Here is a 26,405-nt window from a genome sequence, read left to right as displayed (position 1 = left end):
ACATATTTTATTCATTGGATGAGGAAAAAATGACGGTCAAGATTAAAAATCATACATATTAGACTATGTTTTCACGACATTCCGGACTCAACATGTGAAAAAACTCACATGTTGATGGAAGAATGAATGAAACGAAGAAGAGTCCATGCATGCTTTATTTTTTCACTTATCTGCATTCACCCATTAATAATAGTTTTGGTTGTAATGGGAAGTTGTTGTGCAAATCAACACCATTGGATTAAAAGATCTAACGACCTCCGTTTGGCATTTGTTCTACGTTTAAGAATGGTTCTACGTTTAAGAATGGTTCTATCTTGATCACAATCCTATATATATATATATATATATATATATATTATAAAAAAAAAATAATAAAAATTCTAAAAATAAATAAATATCTAATACATAAAATTAATCCAAAACAAGTTTGACAAAAAGAATAATACAGTTTGCTAAAGCGGCGGCAACTGAATTCTACGTGTTTTCGTCGATTGAAAATGCTGCAGGATCGGCTCGTTATCAATCGTTGAAAAAATATCCTTCTCAATGTACACAACTGGACTGTCATTCATCCACTCGTCTCCCATTCGATTTCGTAAATCAGTCTTGATAGTCTTCATTGCAGAAAATGCTATCTCAACAGAAGCAGTAGCAACAGGTAAAACCAAGGCCAACTCAATAATCCGATAGACCAATGGAAAAACTAAATGCTTCTTAGTTTTGACCATTTTCATAGCAAAACTTCTCAAATCACTAAGCGCAACAAATTGAGGATCACACCGCACATTAGCAATAAAATTACTAACTTGCCGTGGAAGATGTAAACATTCGCTCGCAGAGAAGTCCTCGGGATATAAAGTAGCAATATGAATGACTTGATGCTCATTGAATTCAGAGAAATAATTTCTTGGATCAAGACACGCTATGCATTTTAGCAAGTCGGTGCTAGCTTCAGAAAACCGATTATTCATCTCTTGTATAATTAAATCAACCACCTTAACATTGCAGCCACAATAAGTTAATGACAAGTAAATATATCGATAAAAATATGAATAACAATATTAGATTACCTGATAAAAAATCTCTACCCGATAATGATGTAAGTTTGTGATCAACTCTGCTCCATGCTTTTTTCGACTAGGGCGTGGTATAATGTCCTCCATATTAACTTGTGAAATATTGTGCAACTCACAAAATCTATTTGTTTGGTCTAACATGGCTTCCCATCCATCTTCCCTAAAACTCTGCAATTAATATTTCACACTTTGGATCAATGATATAGCTTGTACAATGTTTTGATCTTTCCGTTGTAGGGCATGAGACAATTCATTTGTAGTTCCTAGTAAGTGTTTCATCAAGTGCAAAGTAAAAACAAACTCATAATTATCCATCCTTTCGATAAAGCCTTCAGTAGTACTTCTATTATCAAGGATAGTGGCATCATCTCTAACAATTTCCAACACTTTCTCAACCACAGGCCACATAGAGCATAAACGAAGCAATGTAGAGTAATGTGAGCCCCAACGAGTGTCTCCTGGTCTTACCAAAGTAGTTTCTTGATTTTGACCTCTTCCACTAGTCACTTCTTCATCAAGTTGTGCAACTAATCTTTCATGTTGCAACTTCCTAAGTTGATCCTTTCTCTTACAAGATGCCCTAACCATATTCACAATCATAGAGATATAGTTAAAAGAATCCTTCACAACTCTAACACCCTTAGTAATAGCAACAATTATTAATTGGAGTTGGCGAGAGAAACAATGGATGTACATGGCAGAAGGATTTTCTTGCAATGTTAGAGATTTCAATCCATTGAACTCACCTCGCATATTTGAAGCTCCATCGTTTCCTTGACCTCTCACTCTGGATAGAGATAAATTATACTTCGATAATAAAGCATCAATAGCATTTTTCAAAGAACGAGAACAAGTATGAGTTACATGTACAATCCCAAGAAATCGCTCAATCACATATCCTTCACTATTCAAGTATCTTAAAACAACACCCATTTGTTCCTTCAATAAAACATCTCGAGCTTCATCAACCAAGATAGTGAAAACTCTATCCCCAATATCTTTGACTATGACAAGTGAGACTTCTGAAGCACAGACATTTGCTAATTCCTTTTGAATTCATGGACAAGTCACCTGATTATTATTGGGAGCATTTGTACCCAACACTTTGAAAACATCGACATTATGTTGACCAAGCCATTGAAGCAACTCAAGAAAATTACCTAGATTTGAACTACTTGATTCATCGTGTCCACGAAAAGGCAAACCCTGTTTTAAAAGAAAACGAGTCACATCCAATGAAGCAGTCAACCGAACACGATATGCAACTTCTGCCTTACGAGTATTTGCTCGAAATACATTTGCCACACTGTGCCTTTGATCTTGAAAAGCTTCAAACTGAATTCGAGCATTATTGTGACAACTATTTGCAGCCCCAACATGTTGATTGAATTTTTCTAGTGTATTTTTCCAATTGTTAAAGCCTGTCTTTGTAAAAGCATCTTCTGCATATCGACCTCCTTTATCTGATTGCTTGAAAAGATAGCACCAAAAGCAAAAGGCTGCATTTTTTGATCCACTATAATCTAACCATGGAAATTTAGTAAACCAAGCATCTTGAAAACTTCTTTCTTGAATACCATATTTCTTTTTCGGATATGTATTCCCAATTGGTTGGCAAGGACCTTTATCCAAATACTCTCTCCGTACTCTATCCCGAATAGCAACATCAAAAGCCTCTATTGACTTTCGTTTTCCTGGATCAACATCAATATCATTCCAATCCAATTCAACTTCTATTGCAGACTGATTTTCTACTGATTCAACAATTCTAGCACTTGAAGAAGATGAAGAATCACCACTTTGCAGTTTTTTAAAGTAACGTTCCATCTTCTGTATTAGCAATTTAGCAAATTAGTTCAATAAATCACAAAATACTATGTAAATAAAAGCTATGAATCTAAAGTATCTAATACATTGTGATTGTGTAAACTATGACAAAAGAAAAGGAAGAACTGACCTTACTCTACCAATTAAAGTTGCGAAGAAGACAAGTAATTCTCTTTTGGAATTTGTGGGAGAAGTTTCGTTTTTTTTGTTCCGCCGTTTGGAAAACTGTGAATGGGGTAGGACTAGATAAAGACAAATTCTTTTAATTTTTTAATTAATATATCTGCCATGAAACCTAACACCTGCCGTCAAATATGGAATAGAGCAGTACTTTTTCTACTTTTATTATTTTTTTCATTTAAGTTATTTGTAAGTTAGTGCCGTTTAAATTCGGAATAGGGCAGTACTTTTTCTGCTTTTATTATTTTATTTATTTAAGTTTAATGGCTTTTACTATTCATCGTCTTCCTCTTCTCAACTCCATTGTTGGGAAGTTTTTATTTGGGATCATGACGGCAACAACACAGACAGGGGACGAGTCCTTTCTTTGGCCGGCGCCTGCTCGGGTGACGGTAACCTGCCCTGAGAAAGGTGATGTTGCGGGGAAGCTCGTGGTGCGCCCTCGTAGCTTGGAGGAATTGAAGGAGATTGGTGTGAAGATATATGGTTCAGCCTTTGTAAGAGTGTTGAGCAAAGAAGGATCTGAGATTGGTGATTACGAAGTGGTGAGAGATGGCGATCATGTAGCTTTCGCTAGTGGTTTAAATGAATGATCCTTCAGCTTTCTGAATTGAATGTTCACGAGGATGAGTGACTGCCATTTGATCACCTTGTATGAAAAATATTAGGTCCGATTCATATTCTTTTGTATAGATTCATTAGTTTTTACTTACCTAATACTCTGTGGGATCAGGTACTCGAAATTTGACTGGGATCGGGTGTCAACGGGTACTAGATTTCACAGGCCAAATTAAATTTGATCAAAATTGGATGTAGATAAGAATTATAAATATACTATCTCCGTCTCTTAAAAAAAATACAATTTTCATTTTGGTTCGTTTCTTAAAAATAGAAACTTTCAACTTTAGGAAGTGGACCTCACAATCCACTAACACTATTTCAATTACTTTTTCTCTTTATCTCTCTTACTTTACCTATTTTTCTCTTATTTTCGGATTCTTTTCTTTTACTTTACCAATTATGCATTAAAACTCGTGTCATTTCAAATGTTTCTATTTTTCAGATATGGATGTAGTAATATGTAAAATCATGGATATTCATGTGAAATAAGTTCTCCACAAATTCCACCTTTAAAAGAGAAATATTGAGAATTATCACTAATCGTATTGGGAAATGATATACTTCCCCGTCCCCCTAAAATGAAATTGGAGAATATGGTCCACCTCGACAAAACTTGCCAAAAGTGAAAATGGACTAATTTTGTAAATATATCAACAGAGAAAAAAATGAGACTATTGATTGATTGAAGACGAATAAAGTATTTTTTTATATATTTTTTATTCTAGTTATTTGTATTTTAATTTAATTTCATTCTATTAAACAAAGTTTTGTTATACCCAATGACCGGTTTTAGCATTTAGTTCGATTATATGAACTTCAAATAAAATTTTTAATGATTAATTATAATATAAATAAAGTTATTTTTATTGTAAATATAAACATTGAATTCTGATCGGAAATTAAATACGAATGCAACACAGAATTTGAACCGAATTTTTTTACCCTTTAACCTTTTTATACAAAAATTGTACATGCACAACCATGTGATTGTAAAAGGGGGTCAGTATTATGTATATAGAAAAATGTTATTACATCGAACCTTTTTGGTGAGACTCATAGTCCTCGTTTTACAGAACACTAAGTATCTCAACAGTGCTCAATTCCACTCCATAAAGGGTGTTCGGTTTGCAATATTATATTCCGGATTAAATATGTGATGGAGACACAACCAAGCTGATCTACAAGGACAAGAAGATGGATCCATTGATCATTCCAAGTGGGCCAATTACAAGAGCTAGAGCTAAGAAGATAAATGAGTCCATGTTGCTTTTAGTTGTTGAAATAAAAACCCAATTACAAGATCATTCTACATTGGGCCAAGTGGTGAATATTATTCAAGTTTGTGGGCAGCCCAAGACTTGAAGTTTGGAGTCACTACATATCACATTTTGGAGGCCCAAATTGATGATACATGATGCATTTTCGTCCAAGTTGGAGCAGCCAAAATGAAGGGTCTATTTTAGTTACATTTTATGTTAAATAAGTGACTTTAGATATCCTAGAGTTACACCAAAGGTTTAGGAGTTACTTTTCTTTTATTATGAGTCATTTTAAAGTGTCTTAAGTTGTACTAATGATGTGAGACTTTCAAGAGTCCATTCTAGCCTATAAATAGGCTTGTAAGCATGTCATTTGAGACACCATTGATCAAATACGAAAATAGACTTTGTCTTGTGAGTTGAATTCTCTTTGTAGAGTTTTTCACTTGTTTGGAACTTATCAAGATACTTTGAGCAAGTTCTTGTGGCGTTCAATCATACCGAGGTTCTTGGCTGATCATATAGCCAACGGGTCGAGGTTTCCAAGCTCTGGAAGTGGATCAAACCAGATTATCAATCAAGGGAGTCCGCTGCCAAACCTTATACGTGGGGTTCTTGGATCAATATATCCAACGGGTTCTTCGTCGTGTCCCAATCTATATCATTTGGTATCACGAGCCAACTGGTATTGATCTATCCTTAGCTTTATCTTACATTGTTTATCTTTCATATTCTTGAAAAAAAAAACTGAAAAAAAGAAAAAAAAAACGAAATACATATTTCACCTCATATTTTCTTGACCATTTCCTTTCATCCTTCATTCAAAGGCTGAAGTTTGGTTGGTCGTTATTAGTTCTTGTTTGTTCTTGATTTGTTTTTTACTTGTGTTATCTTTGCAAAAGAGAGAGAGTGGTAAAAGGCTTGAGTGGTGAGATTATTTGAGGGGAGGTAAAAGCCAACGAGTGATATACACGAGTGTTTTGTGAGGTTTATTTTTGTGTGATACACGAGTGAACTGTGAGGATGGATTCTACTGATGAAAATCAAATTGATCCTACGTTGCAAGCCATCCAACAACATTTTAGAAGGCTTGGACGTGTTTTGGAAAGTGTTTCAGAGCGCTTGGAGAGGCTGGAACTTCAAGCAAATGCAAACAATAACGAGGAAGAAGAGAGTGGATGAGAAGATAATGCTTCACATAGGCATCGAAATGAGAGGCATGGAAACGGTAGAAGAGGGCGTACAAATGAAGTTGATGGTGATTTGAGAAGCATCAAACTGAAGATCCCAACATTCCAAGGAAGGAGTGACCCCGAAGCTTATTTGGAGTGGGAGAGAAAGGTGGATCTCATCTTTGAATGTCACAACTATTCCGAGGAGAAAAAGGTTAGGCTTGCTGCTATTGAATTCACTGACTATGCTATAGTTTGGTGGGGTCAATTGACAACTAGTACAAGTAGATATGGAGGAAGACCAGTTTCGACTTGGGAAGAAATGAAAGGCATAATGCGTAAGAGATTTGTAACTTCTCATTATTTTCGTGAATTGTATCAAAAATTACAATCTATGAAACAAGGTACTATATCTGTTGATGAGTACTATAAAGAGATGTAGATTGCTATGATTAGGGCAAATGTTGAAGAAGATAGAGAAGCAACCGTGGCTCGATTCATATGTGGGCTGAATAGGGAGATTGCAAACATTGTGGAGCTTCAACACTATGTGGAGTTGGAGGACATGGTTCATATGGCCATGAAGGTGGAGGGATAATTGAAGAAGAAAGGAACAATCCAAAAGAATTTTTCAACAAGTTCTCATTCGTCAAGGACAAAAGAGTGGACTTCATCCAAATCCAATTTTGGGGTATCTTCTAAACCCCAAAATGAAGCGTCGACATCCAAGTCCAAAGAATTTGAGAAGGGTAAAGGTATTTCTACTTCTACTTCTACTCAAAATAGAGATATCATTGTCAAGGTGTTGGACACATTGCATCTCAATGTCCAAACAAAAGGGTGATGATTTTGAAGCCAAATGGAGAGATAGAATCTGAAAGTGAACGTGAAGATGATGATGATGAGGAGGATGATAAGCAATTGGAGGAGATTGGACCAGAACATGGAGAACTTTTGGTGGTTCGAAGGGCTCTAAACATGCAAAACAGAAACGATGATCAACAAAGGGAGAACATCTTCCACACATGGTGTTTGGTCCAAGGTAAACTTTGCATAATGATTATTGATGGTGGTAGTTGTGCAAATGTTGCAAGTTCTGAAATGGTTGAAAAGTTGAGCTTAACAACGGAAAAACATCCTAATCCATACAAGTTACAATGGCTTAATGAATGTGGAGAAATTCGAGTGACTAAGCGAGTTCTAATTTCATTTTCAATTGGCAATTATAAAGATGATGTTCTTTGTGATGTTGTGCCAATGCATGCAAGTCACATTCTTTTGGGGAGGCCATGGCAGTTTGATCGTAGGGTGATTTATGATGGATTTCACAACCACTACACCTTCGAGCACAACAACAAGTCTATTATGCTTGTCTCTTTGACACCTCAACAAGTTCAAGAGGACCAACAGAAATTGTCACAAGCAAGGAGAGCTCGTGAGGTTGAGAGAAAAAAAAGTGAGGGCATTGAAAAAGAGTCGAGTGAAAAAAAGAGTCGAGAGAAAAGTAAGAATGAGAGAAAAAAAGGTGAGGGCATTGAAAAAGAGTCAAGTGAAAAGAGTCCGAATGAAAAAAAGAATTTTTATGTGGGAGCAAAAGAAATAAAGAGTGCAATAGTTGAAAAAGATAGTGTTTTCATCTTAGTGTACAAACAGTCTTTGTTTACCACTAACGAATTAACCACTTCTTTGCCAAGTACTTTTGTGTCTATTTTACAGGAATTCGAAGATATTTTTTCCAGTGGAAGAATCAAGTGGATTACCTCCATTAAGAGGTATTGAACACCAAATTGACCTTGTTCCCGGGGCAGTTCTACCAAACCGACCAGCCTATAGAGCCAATCCCGAAGAGACTAAGGAAATTCAAAGGCAAGTGCAAGAATTGTTGGACAAAGGAAAAATCCATGAGAGCATGAGTCCATGTGCTGTTCCGGTAATTGTTGTTTCTAAGAAAGATGGATCATGGAGGATGTGCATCGACTGCCGAGCAATCAACAAAACCACGGTAAAATATCGCTATCCTATTCCTAGGCTAGATGATATGCTTGATGAATTACATGGATCTGTTGTGTTTAGTAAGATCGATTTGAAAAGTGGTTATCATCAAATTCGTATTAGAGAAGGAGACGAATGGAAAACAACCTTTAAAATAAAATTTGGTCTATATGAGTGGTTAGTAATGCCTTTTGATTTAACTAATGCACCAAGTACTTTCATGAGATTGATGCACCATGTTTTGAGAAAATTCATTGGAAAATTTGTGGTTGTTTATTTTGATGATATTCATGTCTATAGCAAAAATGTGGATGAACATCTTAACCATGTGCGTGCAGTTTTGGAAACCTTACGAAAAGAATCATTGTATGCAAATCTCAAAAAATGTTCTTTTTGCATAGATAAAGTTATTTTTCTGGGTTTTGTTATAAGTGCTAATAGGATTGAAATGAAAAGGGAGAAGGTGAAAGCTATTTTAGAATGGCCAATTCCTCAAAATGTAGCACAAGTTAGAAGTTTTCATGGTCTTGCAAGTTTTTATAGGAGGTTTGTCAAGGATTTTAGTACAATTGCTGCACCTTTGAATGAAATTGTGAAAAAGGATGTTTGTTTTTATTGGGGAGAAAAACAAGAGCATGCTTTTAATCGCCTTAAAGAAAAACTTACAACTGCACCAATTCTTTCTTTGCCTAACTTTGATAACATGTTTGAGCTTGAATGTGATGCATCTGGAGTAGGCATAGGAGTTATTTTGTTGCAGGATGGAAAGTCAATCGCTTACTTTAGTGAAAAGTTGAAAGGAGCTCAATTGAACTATCCAACGTATGACAAGGGGTTATATGCTTTGGTTAGAGCTTTGGATACATGGCAGCTTTACTTGTGGCCTAGAGAGTTTGTAATTCATACGGATCATGAATCTCTCAAGTACTTGAAAGGTCAAGGTAAGCTTAGCAAGAGACATGTTAAGTGAGTGGAATTCATTGAATCATTTCCCTATGTAATCAAATACAAAAAGGGAAAAGAAAACATTGTGGCTGATGCATTGTCTCGGAGGTACCTTTTGATCAATACTTTGAGTTCTAAGTTGCTTGGTTTTGAGTTGATTAAGGAAATGTATGATAATGACCCGGACTTTTCTTCTATCTATTTAGCTTATGAGCATGCTGTATTTGACAAGTTCTATAGGCATGATGGCTATTTGTTTAGAGAAAATAAATTGTGCATTCCTAAAGGTTCTATGCGTGAATTGCTTGTGCATGAAGCTCATGATGGTGGTTTAATGGGGCATTTTGGAGTCCATAAGACAATGGATGTTTTGCATGAACATTTCTTTTGGCCTAAAATGCATGTGGATGTTGAAAGAATTTGTAAAAGATGCATAACTTGCATGCAAGCCAAATCTAAATTACACCCACATGGTTTGTACAAACCGTTACCAATTCCTAGTGCACCTTGGGAGGATATTTCAATGGACTTTGTCGTTGGTTTGCCAAGAACAAAAAGAGGTAGAGATTCAGTTTTTGTGGTTGTTGATAGGTTTTCAAAAATGGCACATTTTATTCCATGTCACAAAACTGATGATGCATCTCATATTGCTGAATTGTTCTTTAAAGAAATTGTCCGTTTGCATGGTGTTCCTAGATCAATTGTGAGTGATCGAGGTGCTAAATTTGTGAGTCATTTTTGGCGTGTGTTGTGGAATAAGTTGGGAACTAAACTCTTGTTTTCTACTACTTGTCATCCACAAACAGATGGACAAACTAAAGTAGTTAATAGGACTTTGTCTCAATTACTACGAACTTTAGTTAAAAAGAACTTGAAAAGTTGGGATGAATGCTTACCTTTTGCTGAATTTGCTTATAATCGAAGTGTTCATTCTGCTACTAACTTTTGTCCATTTGAAGTTGTGTATGGTTTTAATCCATTGAGTCCACTAGATTTGATTCCAATACCTATTGAAAAACGTGCAAGTCTTGATGGAAAAGCTAAGGCTGAAATGGTGAAAAGATTGCATGAAAGGGTAAGACTCAACATTGAAAAGAGGACAGAACAATATGCAAAGGAAGCCAACAAGGGTCGGAAACAAGTCATCTTTGAGCCGGGAGATTGGGTTTGGTTGCATATGAGAAAGGAGAGATTTCCTTCGAAAAGAAAGTCCAAGTTGCAGCCAAGAGGAGATGGACCATTCCAAGTGATTGCAAAAGTCAATGATAATGCTTACAAACTAGACTTACCTGGTGAGTTTAATGTAAGTGCTACTTTCAATGTTTCTGATTTATCTCCTTATGTTGGTGAATTAGATTCGAGGACGAATCCTCTTGAAGAAGAAGTGAATGATGGAGACACAACAAAGCTGATCTACAAGGACAAGAAGATGGATCCATTGATCATTCCAAGTGGGCCAATTACAAGAGCTAGAGCTAAGAAGATAAATGAGTCCATGTTGCTTTTAGTTGTTGAAATAAAAGCCCAATTACAAGACCATTCTACATTGGGCCAAGTGGTGAATATTATTCAAGTTTGTGGGCAGCCCAAGACTTGAAGTTTGGAGTCACTACATCACATTTTGGAGGCCCAAATTGATGATACATGATGCATTTCCGTCCAAGTTGGAGCAGTCAAAATGAAGGGTCTATTTTAGTTACATTTTATGTTAAATAAGTGACTTTAGATATCCTAGAGTTACACCAAAGGTTTAGGAGTTACTTTTCTTTTATTATGAGTCATTTTTAAGTGTCTTAAGTTGTACTAATGATGTGAGACTTTCAAGAGTCCATTCTAGCCTATAAATAGGCTTGTAAGCATGTCATTTGAGACACCATTGATCAAATACGAAAATAGACTTTGTCTTGTGAGTTGAATTCTCTTTGTAGAGTTTTTCACTTGTTTGGAACTTATCAAGATACTCTGAGCAAGTTCTTGTGGCGTTCAATCATACCTAGGTTCTTGGCTGATCATATAGCCAACGGGTCGAGGTTTTCCAAGCTCTGGAAGTGGATCAAACCAGATTATCAATCAAGAGAGTCCGCTGCCAAACCTTATACGTGGGGTTCTTGGATCAATATATCCAACGGGTCCTTGGTCGTATCCCAATCTATATCAATATGTAGTGTGTTTGGTTCATGAGATTCAATCCTAAATGGATAATCATGGGATAATTAGTCATAGCTAACCCCTATAACTAAAATAATCTCACAACTCAATCCTAGATTGTATCTTGGTACTTCATCTGTCCCATAATAGATGCCAACACTTTCCTTTTTAGTTTGTCATATAAAAGATGTCGCATTTCTTCTTTTGGAAAAAGTTCTCTCTCACATCCATTATAAAATTATATTTTCTCTCATCACTTAACACACAAAATAACATCTCATAAAATCATATGTCATTTCCCAAGTGTGACATCTACTATGGGACAGAGGAAGTATTATTTTATCTAGGCAACCGAACACCACCAAAAGGGTCAGAATGGAGGAAAACCTTACTCAATTCCACTCCATCATTTTCACGCCTCCCTCTTTCAATCTCAATGCGTCACTTTCCTCTTCTCTCACTCTATCTCTCTTCCTCTTTAATTTCACATCGCGTCGGAGCTTTTCATGGCCAGCCACCGCACCGTCTGACTCGCCGATTAGGTAAGGTTTCTTTCTCTATTCGGTTTAAGTTACAAAAACACAACTTTTACTTGGATTTTCATTTAGAAAGTTGAAAAAGGGGATAGCTTTGGTTTTATTTTTGGCAGAGAGAGTAACAATATAATGAAACTTGAAAGATTCATGCTTGGTTTTAGTTTTGGCACAGACTATCTTCGAAATTTTATTTTGTCTAAGAGTGCTACGTGATGATGCATGTTTTGAAGTAATAGCTTCGGAAGAGAAACTTACTTTAAAGGGAGAAAATAGGGAAACATGAGAATGAACTTGAAAATGCCACAAAAACTTCCTTTCTACCTTACTAACTTGATGGCTAAAATTTTTGAGTGCGTATAAGAGAGTGCATTTTGGTGTATTAGTGATGGAAGCCAAACACCCTTTTTATACTAAAACTTTCGGACATGAAATCTTCGGATACACTATGAAGATTTTGAAAACTTCTATTTGTCGTGTTGTAGTGAACTTTGAAATTGAGGATTGTCTGCAAAATTGAGTAACCTTTGAACACTGTATTTGTGTTCGTGCAAAGAAACCTCTGATATGTAAAATCTACTATGTAATGCTCATGCAATTGATCTAAGTCTACCTCTTCATTTTACACGTGATAAAACAAGAGGAGAGTGCCAGGTCATAGATATAAAGACACCTTCATCACTATTCCACACACTATTTATTTACTATTCACAGTTTTTACCCCATGGTAAAAGTATTTACTGACTTACCTTTTTACTTTACTGGAGCATTCCCAGAATTGGAGCATTGGTTGTTACAACCTGGATATTAATGCACTAAGTGCATTTCTCATTTGTAATGAAAATGCTTTATCATTTGTAAATGGACCCTTAATATACATTTACGTTACACTTGCATGCACAAATTACCTTCTATAATTTGGCATCTTGTTGTGAATATAAATCCCAAAAAGGATTTAAACAGGAAGATATAGTAGTTCAAAGCACTACTTGCTAAAAAAACATTCAAAGATTAGCGCATTGCTTACTCTTAAATAAAAGTGGGATATCACAACAGCCCTAGAAGAAATCCAATTGCAATTCTCACAATGGCGTTGCTAGAGAGCTTCTTCTTCCCTTTAATGCTGCCACTCGCAGCTCCACCGGTGGAAATAGCCCGAGATTTAGGGCACACATTGTTAAGAGGCTTTTGTGCTTCCACAAAGAGATGTATCGAGAAATGACCTTCGATTTCCCTACTAGGCCTTTCGGATTCGAGCCGTTTAAATTGTTGAACGATACATTAAATTGGTCAAGATTTGGGAGCTGAATCTCAAGGAGATTACCACCGAAGTTATTATTCTAAAAAAATGAAATTGAAATCGAAATCACACATTCAAACAATAAAATTGACTGAAATCGAACACATCGAAAAATCGTACAGTCAATCGAAATTGACCAAAGATCGATCGTTTGAAATGGGATAAATCATAATTGGATTACGATAGAAATTGTGACGGGAGTGAGAAGAAGTCACGACGAGAGAATGGGAAAAGTTCATGGAAAAAATCGGAAAATGGGAAAGGTTTGTGACTTTTAGGGTTAATGAATTCTCGGCGTGCCCAGATCAAATTTCAGGCTTGCCACGTACGCAAGATTTCAACCACAGAAAACTCAAGGGTCAGGTTAAATGGGAAATTCTAGCAACCCGGCATAGTTCAAGATATTATATGGGAATTTTTTAGTTCGCAGGAAAAACTGGAAAATGGTAAAATTTTGTGACTTTTAGGGAAAATTGCCCTTTTTATAATGTTAACACTTAATGTTGAACTTTGGCCTTTGAGTTGGAAGAGAGCGTATTGGATGATTATTGGATGTGTTGCTCTTTCTTCCAGTGTGAGATAAAAGTTATTTATTTATAACTAAATGATAGATCTCCATCATTCTTTGTCTATATTAGTACTCTATCTTCTATTATTACTCCCTTCGTCCGTGAAACAATGTCTCATTATGCCATTTCAAGGTATCCGTGATTTAAAGTCTCATTTACCTTTTCCCATTTTAAGTAAATGGACCTCACCATTCATCTAACTTATTACAATCACATTTTATTATAAAATCAATACATAAAAGTAAGGTCCATATTCCATTAACTCATTTTCCCATTTTTCTTCTCAAAGTCAAACAATTTCTGAAAACACGTGCCGAGTCAAAATGGAACTATAAATGACGGACAATATATTATTACATGGAGTATTATTAATTATTTATTTATCATTATCAATTCGTTTATGTGAATAAATTTATGCAGTAAGGGCCAAATGTGGTCATAAACATATTGCATTTTTAAGATTTTGGTCATATACATTACGTTTTGAATTATTCGGTCCCACACATTTGAAATCGGGCCAGACTCAGACCAAAACGAACGGCACCTTGAAAAATAAACGATCAACGGCAGATTAGTCGATTTTGACCACCCAATTAAGAATTTTAATTACGAAATTTAATTTTTTAGAAAAATAAAAAATTATTATTCTTAAAAAACTAATTAGGCATTGACAGTTAGTTAAAAAAATCATTAATTAGGCATTGACAGTTAGTTTTTGACGGAATCGTCACTTCAACAACGTTTTCAAATGTTTAGGATCACTTCGATAACGATTTCAAATGTTTTGGATCTGATTTTCAAAAAGTGAATGTTTTTGATCAAATTCATATTCTGGCTACATGTTCTGAACCAATTTTGACTTTTACTTAAAAACTAAATACAAAAAGCCTTCTCTCTTTCTTATTCTGCTTTCCTGTCGCTTCTCCTTCACCGCAACCCCTACTCCTCCCCCTCCGGCGACGCCACCACCCTTCCTGCACACAAACACCAAGCCTTCATCGAATTGACCAAACAAATAAAGAAGGATACAAGCAAAGTAAATAGAAAAATCTAGGCAAGAAAAAAACAACTTTCATGTCCAACCAAGTAGAGCAAACAATACCAGGAGAGCGGGCATAGATATCAGGGACGTGGCCGAAAATATCAATGAATTTGGATTTCAATGTGTTGAATCTGAGCTCCGCTTCGTCGAGCTGTGACCCGGTTCTGTAAACGGGCTCGAGACACTTGTAAATGGGCACCGGCAGGTCATGGTATCTCGCTATTGATTGGGTGAGCTCAGAGCTCCAACAACCACCCAGTTGGCTCAAACTGGAAAGATCGAGAACCGGAACAGAAGAAGAACCAGAGAAAATCTCGGCGTACTCGACTTGCTGGAACTTGCCTCTGTCGCCTCCGGAGAGCACAACGTCGGCGTAGGGGTTGCTGCGCGAAAATGAAGAGGAGGAGGCCTTGGAGTGCTTTTTTCTGTGTGGTGGTCGCGAGAGCGACTCCATGGAAATTGATAGGTTCGATCTTCTGCTAGTTTGAGTTCAGTTTTCGGTGGTGGCGGCGATGAAGGAAAGGTTTTTTTTTGGTGGTGACTCCATGGAAGCACAACAAATGAGAAAAGGTTTTTTTTTTGTTTTTTAATTTAGTATTTTAAGAATAATTATTTTTTATTTAAAAAAATATTCATAATTAAAATGCTTAAATGGGTCAAAAACGACTAAACAGACGACCCTTACCAAAATCGTAAATTTATGTATATGTTAAATAATTCAAAACTTAATGTTTAGGACCAAAATCGTAAAAATGCAATATGTTTAGGATCACATTTGGCCTTTACCAAAATCGTAAATTTATGTATATGTTAAATAATGAATACTATTATAAACACTAAGAGAATAACTATTATACAAATTGTGTTAATCTATGAATAACTATTATACAAATAATTATTTTTCTATATACAAATCTATTACTCAATACATGTTTATTCTCATCTATTGAGAATATATTCAAATAATAATTTCATTTATATAACTTGCACCACATCTATTAAAACAATAGTTATTATAAAAATTATGCTATCAGTCTAATATTAATATATAAATATATAATTATATTGTACCGCTATACAAATCATATTTTCTTTAATTGTCTATTTTTATACTATTTATATTAGTTTTTTTTTCACATTTTAATTAATACATTGAGAAAAATAAGCAACATACCTACATTTAAATCCAATTATTTGGACAAGTTCACATTCTATAATATACTCCCTCCGTTCCATTCAAGATGTCCACCTTTCCTTTTTGGTTGGTCCCACTCAAGATGTCCAATTTCTGTATTTGAAAATAAACCACTCTCTCCACTCTCCTCATTAAAATATTCAATTACCTTTTTCTCACTACTTATTCCACTTAACTACTCCTATAATCTCATGCCACTCAAGCATATGGACATCTTGAGTGAGACGGAGGGAGTACAAATTATGAGCAACATGCAATATTCAAATTTAATTAAACTATTCTAGTCGATGTTATTATTATCTATAAATTTGTCTTGGAAAAAGAATTACGAAAAAATAAAGATAAATATAGTGAGTAATAAATATAAGAAATAAAGAAAAGTAGAAGACAAAAGAAAGTTTTGTATCCCACATTGAAAAAAGATGAATGAATGATCTAAACATATAGTTATAATATAAAATACTTCAACATATTTTATCATATATTAAAAGTGAAACATAAAACATTCAAAATGTCTCTATAAAATAGAAACAACCAAAAATGATTTTTTATAATTCATAGGCCCAACAAATAAATATGGACTATTATGAAATTCTTGTATTCTCATTTATTTGTAAAAATAATTTTTAAATATAGAAATTAATTTTTATAAATAATTCTTATTTTATTTTATTTGAACCACCGGTTCGAAACGCTGGTTCCACATTTGATCCATGAGTAAATCCAAATCATTCCAACGGTTTGCCACACAAATTCAATTTAAAAAATATCAATGTCTTCTTATTTAAAATCACAAAATGATAAGCACCAGAAAATCTAAGTGGTGGACCTTCTACAAACTGATTGATCACAAAAAAAAAAAGCTAAACCTCTCTCTGAATCTAAATCAAGAATAAAAGCGAATAATAATTTAACTTGATGATTAAACATCATGCATGAACGAGGCCAGAAGATAGGGCCATGAGCAAGATCGCAGCTTCGTTTTCATCTTGAGGGAAAACTCTATGAATTGCCAATTTGTGACTCAAGAAATCCTCAAAATCCATCTTCTTCCCAGTAGCAGTACTAGTTGATGATCCACCACCACCTACTTTGCACCGTTGCTTTCCCGTCTTCTCCTTCGCCTTGACCTCTGGTGCCCCTCCGCAGTTGGCCGCCGCCGCCGCTGCCATGGCGCGCCTCGCCTTCCTTTGCCTAATCCCACATGCATTGCAAAGAGACTGCACAAAAATGTATTTAATCATTTTGTTAACATTAAACCATATACAATTATATTAATAGGAATGTAATTAATTGCAAACTCTATATATTATATAAATCCCAAACTATGATATGCACCGTTAGACTTCAAGATTTGATATCAATAAATGACAAATACCATCAACAGAAAATTTCAACAAAACGCCAACATTATCGACTGATTGACGTTGTGTTGACATTTTTGTGTTGATGTTATTTATCTTCTGTTGACATCAAATCTTGAAATCTAATGGTCCAGATCATATTTTTGGTGTTTGTAGAAAAGATACAGTTTGTAGGTTATCACTACCTACATTAATATACTCCTCCATCCACAAAATAGTCCGATTTTTGGACGACACGCGTTTTAATGAGTAATTAGTAAAGTAAGAGAAAAGTAGAAAAAATAAGTAAAGTATGAAAGAAAGGAGAAAAAGTGGGTAAAGTATGAGGGATAAACTTTCCATTTTTTAAAAAATGAGACTATATGCCATAAAAAAAACAGTACCTTGGGACCTTTGGGACCACTTCTCCAAAGAGGGGTCTTGGTTGTGTGGCAATCTGAGCAAACCCTAATTGTGACGTCACAGTTGTAAGATGATCTCAGATCAGTTTCGACTGAAGACGGACGCAACACCTTCTTAACTTCAATCCTCGCAGCTTCAGCTACACGATCGTTCTTCCAAGCCATCCATTTTACTCCATTTTCCAACTTGTTTTTGATATCATAAGATGTTGATGATGATGATCCTCTATCATACTCATAATACCCATCCTAATTCGGATCAAGACTTATAAGAAAAAACTATTCACTCAACAATTAAACTTCTTAGATTTTTGTACTACTTGCTGCAATATAGATCATGCAATACTAATTTAAACACACACACACAAACAAGAAAAAGAAATACTCCATCCATCCACAATATAAAAAACCCTTTTGACTTGGCACGAATTTTAAAAAATTGTTTTAACTTTATAAAGAAAGTAAAGGGAGAAAGTGAGTGCAATGTGGGATCCATTTTTAATATTAGTTTTATAATGAATTATGAGGGTGAAAAATTAGTGGAATGTGTGGTCTACATACTAAAAGTGGAATAAAGTAAATGGTTCTATAAATCGTGAACAATTCAAAATGGCAAAATGGCTTTTTAAATGGTGTGTTGTGTACCTTGGGCTGGTATAATTGGGGGTGATAAAACCCCATGTGATCTTCACTTGGATTGAAGAAAATTTGACATGATGCAGAAGAAGACGACGAACAAGAAAAAATTTGAGGATTTAGGCCGAAATTGAAGGCCTGCTGCTGCTCATCATGCTCCTTATCCTTCACCTGCTCCATAGGAGAAAGGTTAAGGTTCATTGGAACTAGGAAGAGTGTGTAAAAGGTGGAAATGATCTGATGATTAGAGGTGTTTTAAAAGAAGGGAAAATGCAAGCCAAGGTGGGGGTAAGACATTCACGTGACATCCTATGCGGCACGGATACGGATACGCGTATCAGTATCCGAAGGATACGGATACGCGGATACGGCTCTTTCCCAAACAACCCGATACGCGGATACGTTTTAACTATTTTTTTAATAAATAATAATAGTGCATAATAAATTACAAAATAGATATTCTAATGTTATTATACAAATAAAAATAATAAAATTACAAAATATTAAAAGCTAAAGTCAATTTCTTTTATGGTCGATTACACCACATCGATTTTTTGGTTATACTTATCCATATTACCAATAATATTGATCAAAATATTTATTTATAGTTACAAAATTAGACAAAGTTAATGGAGTAATAAATTGGCCCAAAAAATGAGCCCCAAATATACTCCTTTTCCATCGTGACTACTTCTTGCCCAATTCATTCTCCCATTTCCAATTTTCTTCAATCCCTAGTTGAGGCAATAGCGGCGCCTCCCCTTTCTTCTTCTTCTTCTTCATATCCGATTAACTGTCGATTTTGTTCCCAAATCGGATTGAAGTTCGTAAATTGAAAGTTGCGAAGTTCTTCGACAGAGATGGACGTTGATTTCGAAGAGGAGAACCTCAGATCTTTGCAGATAGAGGAGGATGAAGGCCCAATACGGCCCAGCTCGCGGATACGCCGAAGGATACGTATCGAATCTGAGGTTTCCCGGCCCAATACGGCCCAGCTCGCGGATACGCCCAGGATACGTATCGACGGTGTATCCGTCGCGTATCGGTATCGGATACGTATCCGATACGCGATACGGCAACAGGGTGGCGTATCGGTGTTATATAGGTGACATCAAGACAACCAAACAAACAAAATGGAAAAAAGGACAAACGTAAAAAGGGAAGGAGCAGAATGCTACCACACGACCATTTGACAGAACCCTATCCCCTATGCTTCTATTTTTAACACACCAATGCTTACTAATTTTATACTCCCTTTTACTTATTCGATTAATTATATACAGCTTGATACAATATTGGAAGAGTTATATTTTTAGTTTTATTTATTTCCTAGTTAGTAGAATTAGTAGAAAGAAAAATATAGTAGATGGAAAAATATTAATTATTTTTTCCTTCTACAAATTAGGGTTTCTTTTTTTGGTTATTTTCCTTTTGGTTATTTTCCTTCTAGTTTTATTTTTCATAAGTTTAGGATTTTCATTTGCCTATATAAATGCCTCGTTGTTGAACTCAAAAGACAGGCTTTTGAATAATATTTTTACGTTGAGTTTTATACTCCGAAGTTCTCAATTAGTTGAGTTCTTTTCATCTACTAGTTCAGTCATTCTCACACGTTTCTGCATCATTTGGTATCACGATCCAGGTTGATTATCAATGGTTGAACGTAGACGTGGTTGTGCTCGTGGTGGAGGACATGGAGATCCCCAAAACGAAGAGGCTGCACGGCAACGTGATCTACGCGACATCGAGAACGAAGATATGAGATAGCAGGTTCGAGACCTCCAGCGACGACTAGCGTGATGGGAGACCTCAATCGACGCAAATTCGGATTCAGATCTTTCCAATCATGACGATGATGACGGCAATAACCCTTTTGCTCGTGAGAAGGAACGCGACAACATGTACTATGGGGCTGACCCAACACGTGATATCGGCATGCGGATTGAGATTCCAGAATTTGAGGGTAAGACCCTACCTAATGAGTTCATTGATTGGTTAAATACGGTAGAACGTGTTTTCGATATCAAGAACATCAGTGACAACAACAAGGTCAAGTTGGTTGCTATTAAATTGAAGAAACATGCTTCAATTTGGTGGGAACATGTTAAGAGGCAACGAGTGAGGGAAAGAAAAGCTAAAATCCAATCTTGGGAAAAGATGAAAAAGCTATTGTGGGAGAAATTTCTTCCACCACACTATCCACAAGATGCGTTTATTGAATACCATGTCTGGAAGCAGGGTGATCTATCTGTGGAGGACTTCACTAATGATTTTGATCGTCTACGGATGCGTTGTGATGTTGAGGAAGAAGAGGAACAAACCATCGCTTGCTATTTTGGGGCGCTTCGCTCAGAAATCTCTGACGTTGTTCAACTACAACAGTATTTCTGTTATGAGGATGTGTGCAGGCTTGCACTTAAAGTTGAGAAGCAGTTGAAAGGAAGAAAAGCAGTAAGTTATTGGTCGGGCAGAGATTCAACCAATTTTTGTGGAAGTGGCAGTGGCACGAGATCGAGCAAACCAGTAGCGCCAGTGGCAGCTAAACCACAGATCACGTCCAAACCTGTGGAATCTGGTTCCAGATCAAGACAACCGGTGCGATGTTTAAAGTGTCAGGGCTTTGCTCATATGCAGGCTGATTGTCCCAATCGCCATATGGTGACTTTTTCCGGAGAAGAGGAGACGACACCGATCTTTGATGAATCTGAGGATGAGAGCTCTAATTTAGATGGGGACGTCGAGGAAGTGTAGTAGCCCGTAGGGTGCTTAGCATCTCCACTACAGAGGATGACAAGTGGTTGCGGCATAACATATTCCACACTAGGTGCACAACAAAAGGGAAGGTATGCAATATGATTATCGATGGAGGTAGATGTGAGAACATGGTTTCAACTACTATGGTAGATAAGTTGGGGTTGAAAACGGTTGATCATCCACAACCATTCAAGCTATCGTGGTTAATCAAGGGACGTGAATTGAGAGTCAATAAATGATGTCTCATTTAGTTTTCCATTGGGAAGCGGTATCATGATGAGGTATGGTGTGATGTTATACCTATGGATGCTTTTCATATTCTGTTTGGTCGTCCGTGGCAGTTTGATCGCAAAGTGAAACATGACGGCTTTAAGAATACCTATACCTTCAAGAAGGATGGAGCAATTATCACCTTATGCCACAGTCCAGAAGAAAAGAGTGAACATGTCGCTAGTAGCGAGAAGAAACTTATAGAGAGCAACAATCTGTTGACCCGATCATCTTTTGTTGTTGCGGTGGCTGATATTAAGAGTTTCTCCGTGCTTGTGGTGGTTGAAGGAAACACAGATAATATGTATGTTCCAGACGAAGTGCAACCACTTTTGGAATTGTATCAAGATGTCTTATGAACAACTATTCCTGGAGGATTACCGCCGATGAGGGACATACAATACTGCATTGATCTCATTCTGGGTTCTTCAATCCCGAATAAGGTAGCTTACCGTTTTAGGCCCAAGGAACACAAGGAGTTGCAGAGAAAGGTGTTTGAGTTGCTAGAGAAGGGCATCATCCGTGAGAGTATGAGTCCGTGTGTGGTTCCGGCCCTAATGGTCCCTAAGGCAAATGGTACGATGAGGATGTGTATGGATAGTCTAGCAATCAATAAAATCACGATCAAATATAGATTTCCTATTCCACGGTTCGATGATCTATTGGATCAACTACATGGCTCCATGGTGTTTTCGAAGATCGACTTGAGGAGTGGATATCAACAAATTCGACTAAGAACGGGAGATGAGTGGAAAACGACATTGAAGACGAGAGATGGCTTGTATGAGGATGATCATGCCGTTTGGATTATCAAACGTGCCGAGCACATTTATGCGCCTCATGAACCAGATTTTTAGACCATTCATTGGTAAGTTTGTGGTCGTTTATTTTGATGACATTCTGGTGTATAGTCGTTCAATGGTGCCGCATTTAGAGCACTTGAAATAAATTTTTGAGGTACTGCGTGATATGAAATTGTATACTAATGCAAGGAAGTGTCACTTCATGACTGCAAATGTGACGTTTTTGGGATACGTGGTGACGGCGGACGATATACGTATGGACGAGGGCAAGGTTGAGGCTATTACAAGCTGGCCAACACCAACCAGTACTCATGATATTCGGAGTTTCCATGGATTGGCTTCCTTCTATCGCCGAATTATTCAAGATTTCAATAGTAATATTGCTCCAATTACAGAATGTTTAAATGGTGGAAAGTTCTCATGGAGTAGTGAGGCAGATGCTGCTTTCAAGATTTTAAAGTCCAAGGTAACGCATGCTCCTGTCTTGACATTACCTGATTTTGATGATGTGTTTGAGGTGCACTGTGATGCTTCAAATGTGGGGATTGGTGGAGTGTTTAGTCAGAACCAGAGGCCGATTGCCTTCTTCAGCGAGAAGTTATGTGATGCACGAAAGAGGTATTCTACTTATGACAAAAGTTTTAAGCAATCATTCGTTCTCTTGATCATTGGCAGCATTACCTTCTGTCGAAGGAATTTGTTCTATATTCCGACCACGAGGCACTAAAATACATACAAGGACAACACAAGTTGAATTTTCGTCATGCTAAGTGGGTAGAGTTCATACAGATGTTTAACTCTGTGAACAAGCACAAAGCAGGTGTGCAAAATCGAGTGGTTGATGCCTTGAGTCGACGGCATGCCTTGTTATCAACTATGCAGACGAGAGTAGTGGGATTTGAAACGTTCAGTGATTTGTACCGTGACGACCCAGAGTTTCGTGATATATGGTTAAGGTGCGTAGCGAAGAGCTTCCTACAGTTCCATATTCATGATAGATTTCTTTTCAAGGGAAATTGGTTGTGTTTCCCACTTTGTTCGTTGAGAGCAGCGATTATTGATGAGGCTCATGGAGGGGGCTTTGCAGGACATTTTGGAAAGGACAAGACTGTATCCCTACTTTCTATTCATTTCTACTGGCCTCGGATGGAGCATGATGTGGCCAAGTTTGTGGCAAGGTGTTGGACGTGTCATGTAGCCAAACTCACCACAGCAATGCGGGTTTGTACACTCCTTTTCCAGTTCCTACAACACCATGGGAGGATGTTAGTTTGGATTTCGTGTTAGGATTGTCGCGCACACAGAGGCAGAAGGATTCAATTGTGGTTGTGGTTGATCGATTTTCCAAAATGGTGCATTTTTCCCCCTGCAACAACACGTTTGATGCAAGTCAGGTAGCTCAGCTGTATTTTCGAGAAATTGTCAAACTCCATGGTATTCCTAAATCTCTTACTTCTGATCGTGATGTAAAGTTCGTGAGTCATTTTTGGCGGACTTTGTGGAGGAAAATGGGTCGAAACTTCAGCTTAGTAGTGCATATCACCCGTAGACGAACTGAAGTTGTCAATAGAAGTTTGGAAAATTTGCTACGCAGTTTGGTTGGTGATAGTCCTCGACAATGGGACTTGGTGTTTGCTTAAGCGGAGTTTGCTTATAACCAGTCTCAAAATAGAACAACTTGTAAGAGTCATTTCCAAATTGTTTATGGGCGCAATCCGATCATTCCACTGGACTTGGTGCCTATTCCTATCACCGAATAATTTAGCGCGATGCGCAGGAGTAGGCTAAACAAATTCAAGAGCTGCATGAACAAGTGAAGCGCCGCCTTATCCAGCAGAATAACAAGTATAAACTGCGAGCTTACAAGCGAAGGAAGAAAGTGGTTTTTCAAGAAGGAGATTTGGTCTGGATTCATTTGAGGAAGGAACGTTTTCCTGGAGGGCGTTGGGGTAAACTGTAGCCAAGGGCAGATGGTCCTTTCCGTATTCTAAAACGGATTAATGATAATGCATATAAAGTGGATTTGCCGGGGTGGTACAATGTGTCTGCTACATTTAATGTTGCTGATTTGTCTCCATACCGGGGTGACAGCGAGGATGAAGCAGCCGATGAAGATGAAGCAGACTCGAGGACGAGTCTTTTTCAAGAAGGGGAGTATGATGCAGTACTGGAAGAGTTATATTTTTGGTTTTATTTATTTGCTAGTTAGTAGAATTAGTAGAAGGAAAAATATAGTAGATGGAAAAATATTAATTATTTTTCCTTCTACAAATTATGATTTTCTTTTTTTGGTTATTTTCATTTTGGTTATTTTCCTTTTGGTTATTTTCCTTCTAGTTTTATTTTCCATAAGTTTAGGATTTCCCTTTGCTTATATAAAGGCCTCATAGTTGAACTTAAAAGACAGACTTTTGAATAATATTTTTACATTGAGTTTATACTCTAAAGTTCTCAATTAGTTGAGTTCTTTTTATCTACTAGTTCAGTCTTTCTCACACGTTTCTGCATCACAGCTGTTACTTTAGTATTAACCTAAAAGATATATCGTTAGTGTTATTAAACAATGGTGGATCCAGAATATTTGATTCGGAAGAACGACAAATAATCAGGAGTTTTGAAAATCCTTACATTCTTTTTCAGTCTCTTAGTTACGTTATGAATATTTTATATAGAATGCAAACATAATGACAAACAAGAAATCATATAGTGTAAAAATATCTATTGTGGAGTAACTTTTAACTATTTGATAAAACAAAACATGAAAAAAGATAAACAAATTGTTTTAACAAAATAAAACAGAAAAAGAATTAAAACAGATAAAGGAACCCAACAGAATGTAGTCTAAGATCGAACTCGGAACCTTCGTGTTAAATGTAGGACATAAAACCATCAAACCACTAATATTTCTTTGTAAGCTAGTATTTAGCCATTTGTTTTGGGGGTACAGTGGTACCTTCTTGTTATGAGCTGGCTCCGCCACTGTTGTTAAAGACGTCCAACGACCAGGGATTGGAAAACATACCAAAATATTTGCTTTGTATTATGAGAAAATTATCGAATTTTTGGTATGCCGTGATTTTTGATATGATACCTTACCAAGTGATTTTTACATTCCGTGGCATAGTGAAATTCGTTATATACCGTAAATTACGGTGTATATCGAAAATATGGTATATACTACATATACGGTATATACCGAATTTGGAGTATTTACCGTAAAATATGAATATAATTATACATACATCATATTTAACATATTTTTAAATTATAAAATCTATGGTGAAATATAAATATAATTATTATAAAATATATTTATATATTTTTTAAAATTATAAAATCAAAATAATATTCTAAAAATCCAAATATTTTATATCTGTCAATGTTGAAGTCCGGTATACCGCAAAAGTACGGTACACCGAATTTCAGTACAACATACAGAAAATGAGATACGGTAATTGACATTCGTCATACCGAAAATGAGGTATACCAAAGTTTGATATACTGGAAATTTTCTCATACCTAATTTTCAGTAAGGTATAGGGTGATTTCGGTAAGGCATATAGTATCGATTCAATCCTACAAACGACCATGCGCCTTTTTCCAAAATCAGCTTGCTCCATTTATTTTCTAGGAGCGGACACAGAAAATAACACTCCCTCCGTCCCCTGTAAAGAATGAACTATTTTCTTTGTAGTCTGTCCCTAAGAAGTATGAATTATTTTTTTAGTCCGTCCCTAAAAAGTATGAACTTTCTAATTTTGGAAACTCGTTTACCTCTAATGAGCTGAGACCAATTTTCCAATAATAATACTTTAATTATTTTTTCTTTTTATATATCTCTTACTTTACCAATTATGCATTAAAACTTTTGTCGAATCAAATGTTCATAATTTTCAGGGGCGGAGGAAGTAAGTATTATTTGATTGGGGCTTTTATGATGAGTAAAATCATTTCAAGTTCCCAGTGTCCTCTCTGTGGGTAATATACATCGGCGGTGAGGGTCTGAGGGATATCGTCTAAGTTCTCAGGCAAGTCGGAGACATATATATACAATCATAAAAAAATAAAACTGGGAACTTGAAATGTAATGTCTTAGGCTTACTTATAAGAAATAAAAATTTAATTGTTTTAGCAAAGCAAATACCTACCTAGTCACCCAAAACAAGGATAAACCCACCTATATGGCTATATTTTAGTCGTGAAATATTTAGACCAAATAAGCTATTTTAATGGGACAGATGGAGAGTAGAAAATTTAAAATCCCCCAACCTCATTTCCTGCATCTCTCCAAAAAAAAGAAATGAAAACCAGACTCCTC

The 26,405-nt window shown here is 36.3% G+C and overlaps 2 protein-coding genes across 2 annotated transcripts; both read right to left on the bottom strand.

Annotated features, from left to right (window-relative positions):
* Positions 1 to 452: 452 nt before the first annotated feature.
* On the bottom strand, positions 453 to 2,903 carry LOC121749388. The gene is made up of 4 exons (XM_042143960.1): positions 2,237 to 2,903; positions 1,771 to 2,080; positions 1,545 to 1,656; positions 453 to 995 (listed from the first exon to the last, which is right to left on the bottom strand). Exons 1-4 carry the CDS (start codon positions 2,901 to 2,903, stop codon positions 453 to 455), a joined length of 1,632 nt encoding a protein of 543 aa, XP_041999894.1.
* Positions 2,904 to 16,617: 13,714 nt separating this feature from the next.
* Positions 16,618 to 18,480, bottom strand: LOC121747478 (putative GATA transcription factor 22). The gene is made up of 3 exons (XM_042141518.1): positions 18,270 to 18,480; positions 17,607 to 17,873; positions 16,618 to 17,079 (listed from the first exon to the last, which is right to left on the bottom strand). Exons 1-3 carry the CDS (start codon positions 18,459 to 18,461, stop codon positions 16,789 to 16,791), a joined length of 750 nt encoding a protein of 249 aa, XP_041997452.1. The 5' UTR covers positions 18,462 to 18,480; the 3' UTR covers positions 16,618 to 16,788.
* Positions 18,481 to 26,405: the final 7,925 nt, after the last annotated feature.

This window comes from Salvia splendens, chromosome 9 (genome assembly GCF_004379255.2).
Source record: "Salvia splendens isolate huo1 chromosome 9, SspV2, whole genome shotgun sequence".
Taxonomy (NCBI): domain Eukaryota; kingdom Viridiplantae; phylum Streptophyta; class Magnoliopsida; order Lamiales; family Lamiaceae; genus Salvia; species Salvia splendens.
This window is presented reverse-complemented; position numbering and strand designations above follow the sequence as displayed.

Bases quoted from the DNA above. Each gene is read 5' to 3' on its own strand.
- LOC121747478 (XM_042141518.1), bottom strand. From the start codon at position 18,461: ATGAACCTTAACCTTTCTCCTATGGAGCAGGTGAAGGATAAGGAGCAT. The intron at 17,874-18,269 runs GTACACAACACA...GATCCGAATTAG, and splicing joins CCCAATTATACCAGCCCAAG to GATGGGTATTATGAGTATGA. The intron at 17,080-17,606 runs GTACTGTTTTTT...ATTTTTGTGCAG, and splicing joins GTGGTCCCAAAGGTCCCAAG to TCTCTTTGCAATGCATGTGG.
- LOC121749388 (XM_042143960.1), bottom strand. From the start codon at position 2,903: ATGGAACGTTACTTTAAAAAACTGCAAAGTGGTGATTCTTCATCTTCT. The intron at 1,657-1,770 runs GTACATCCATTG...GAATATGGTTAG, and splicing joins CAAGAAAATCCTTCTGCCAT to GGCATCTTGTAAGAGAAAGG. The intron at 996-1,544 runs GTAAGACCAGGA...TGCAATGTTAAG, and splicing joins AAAATCAAGAAACTACTTTG to GTGGTTGATTTAATTATACA.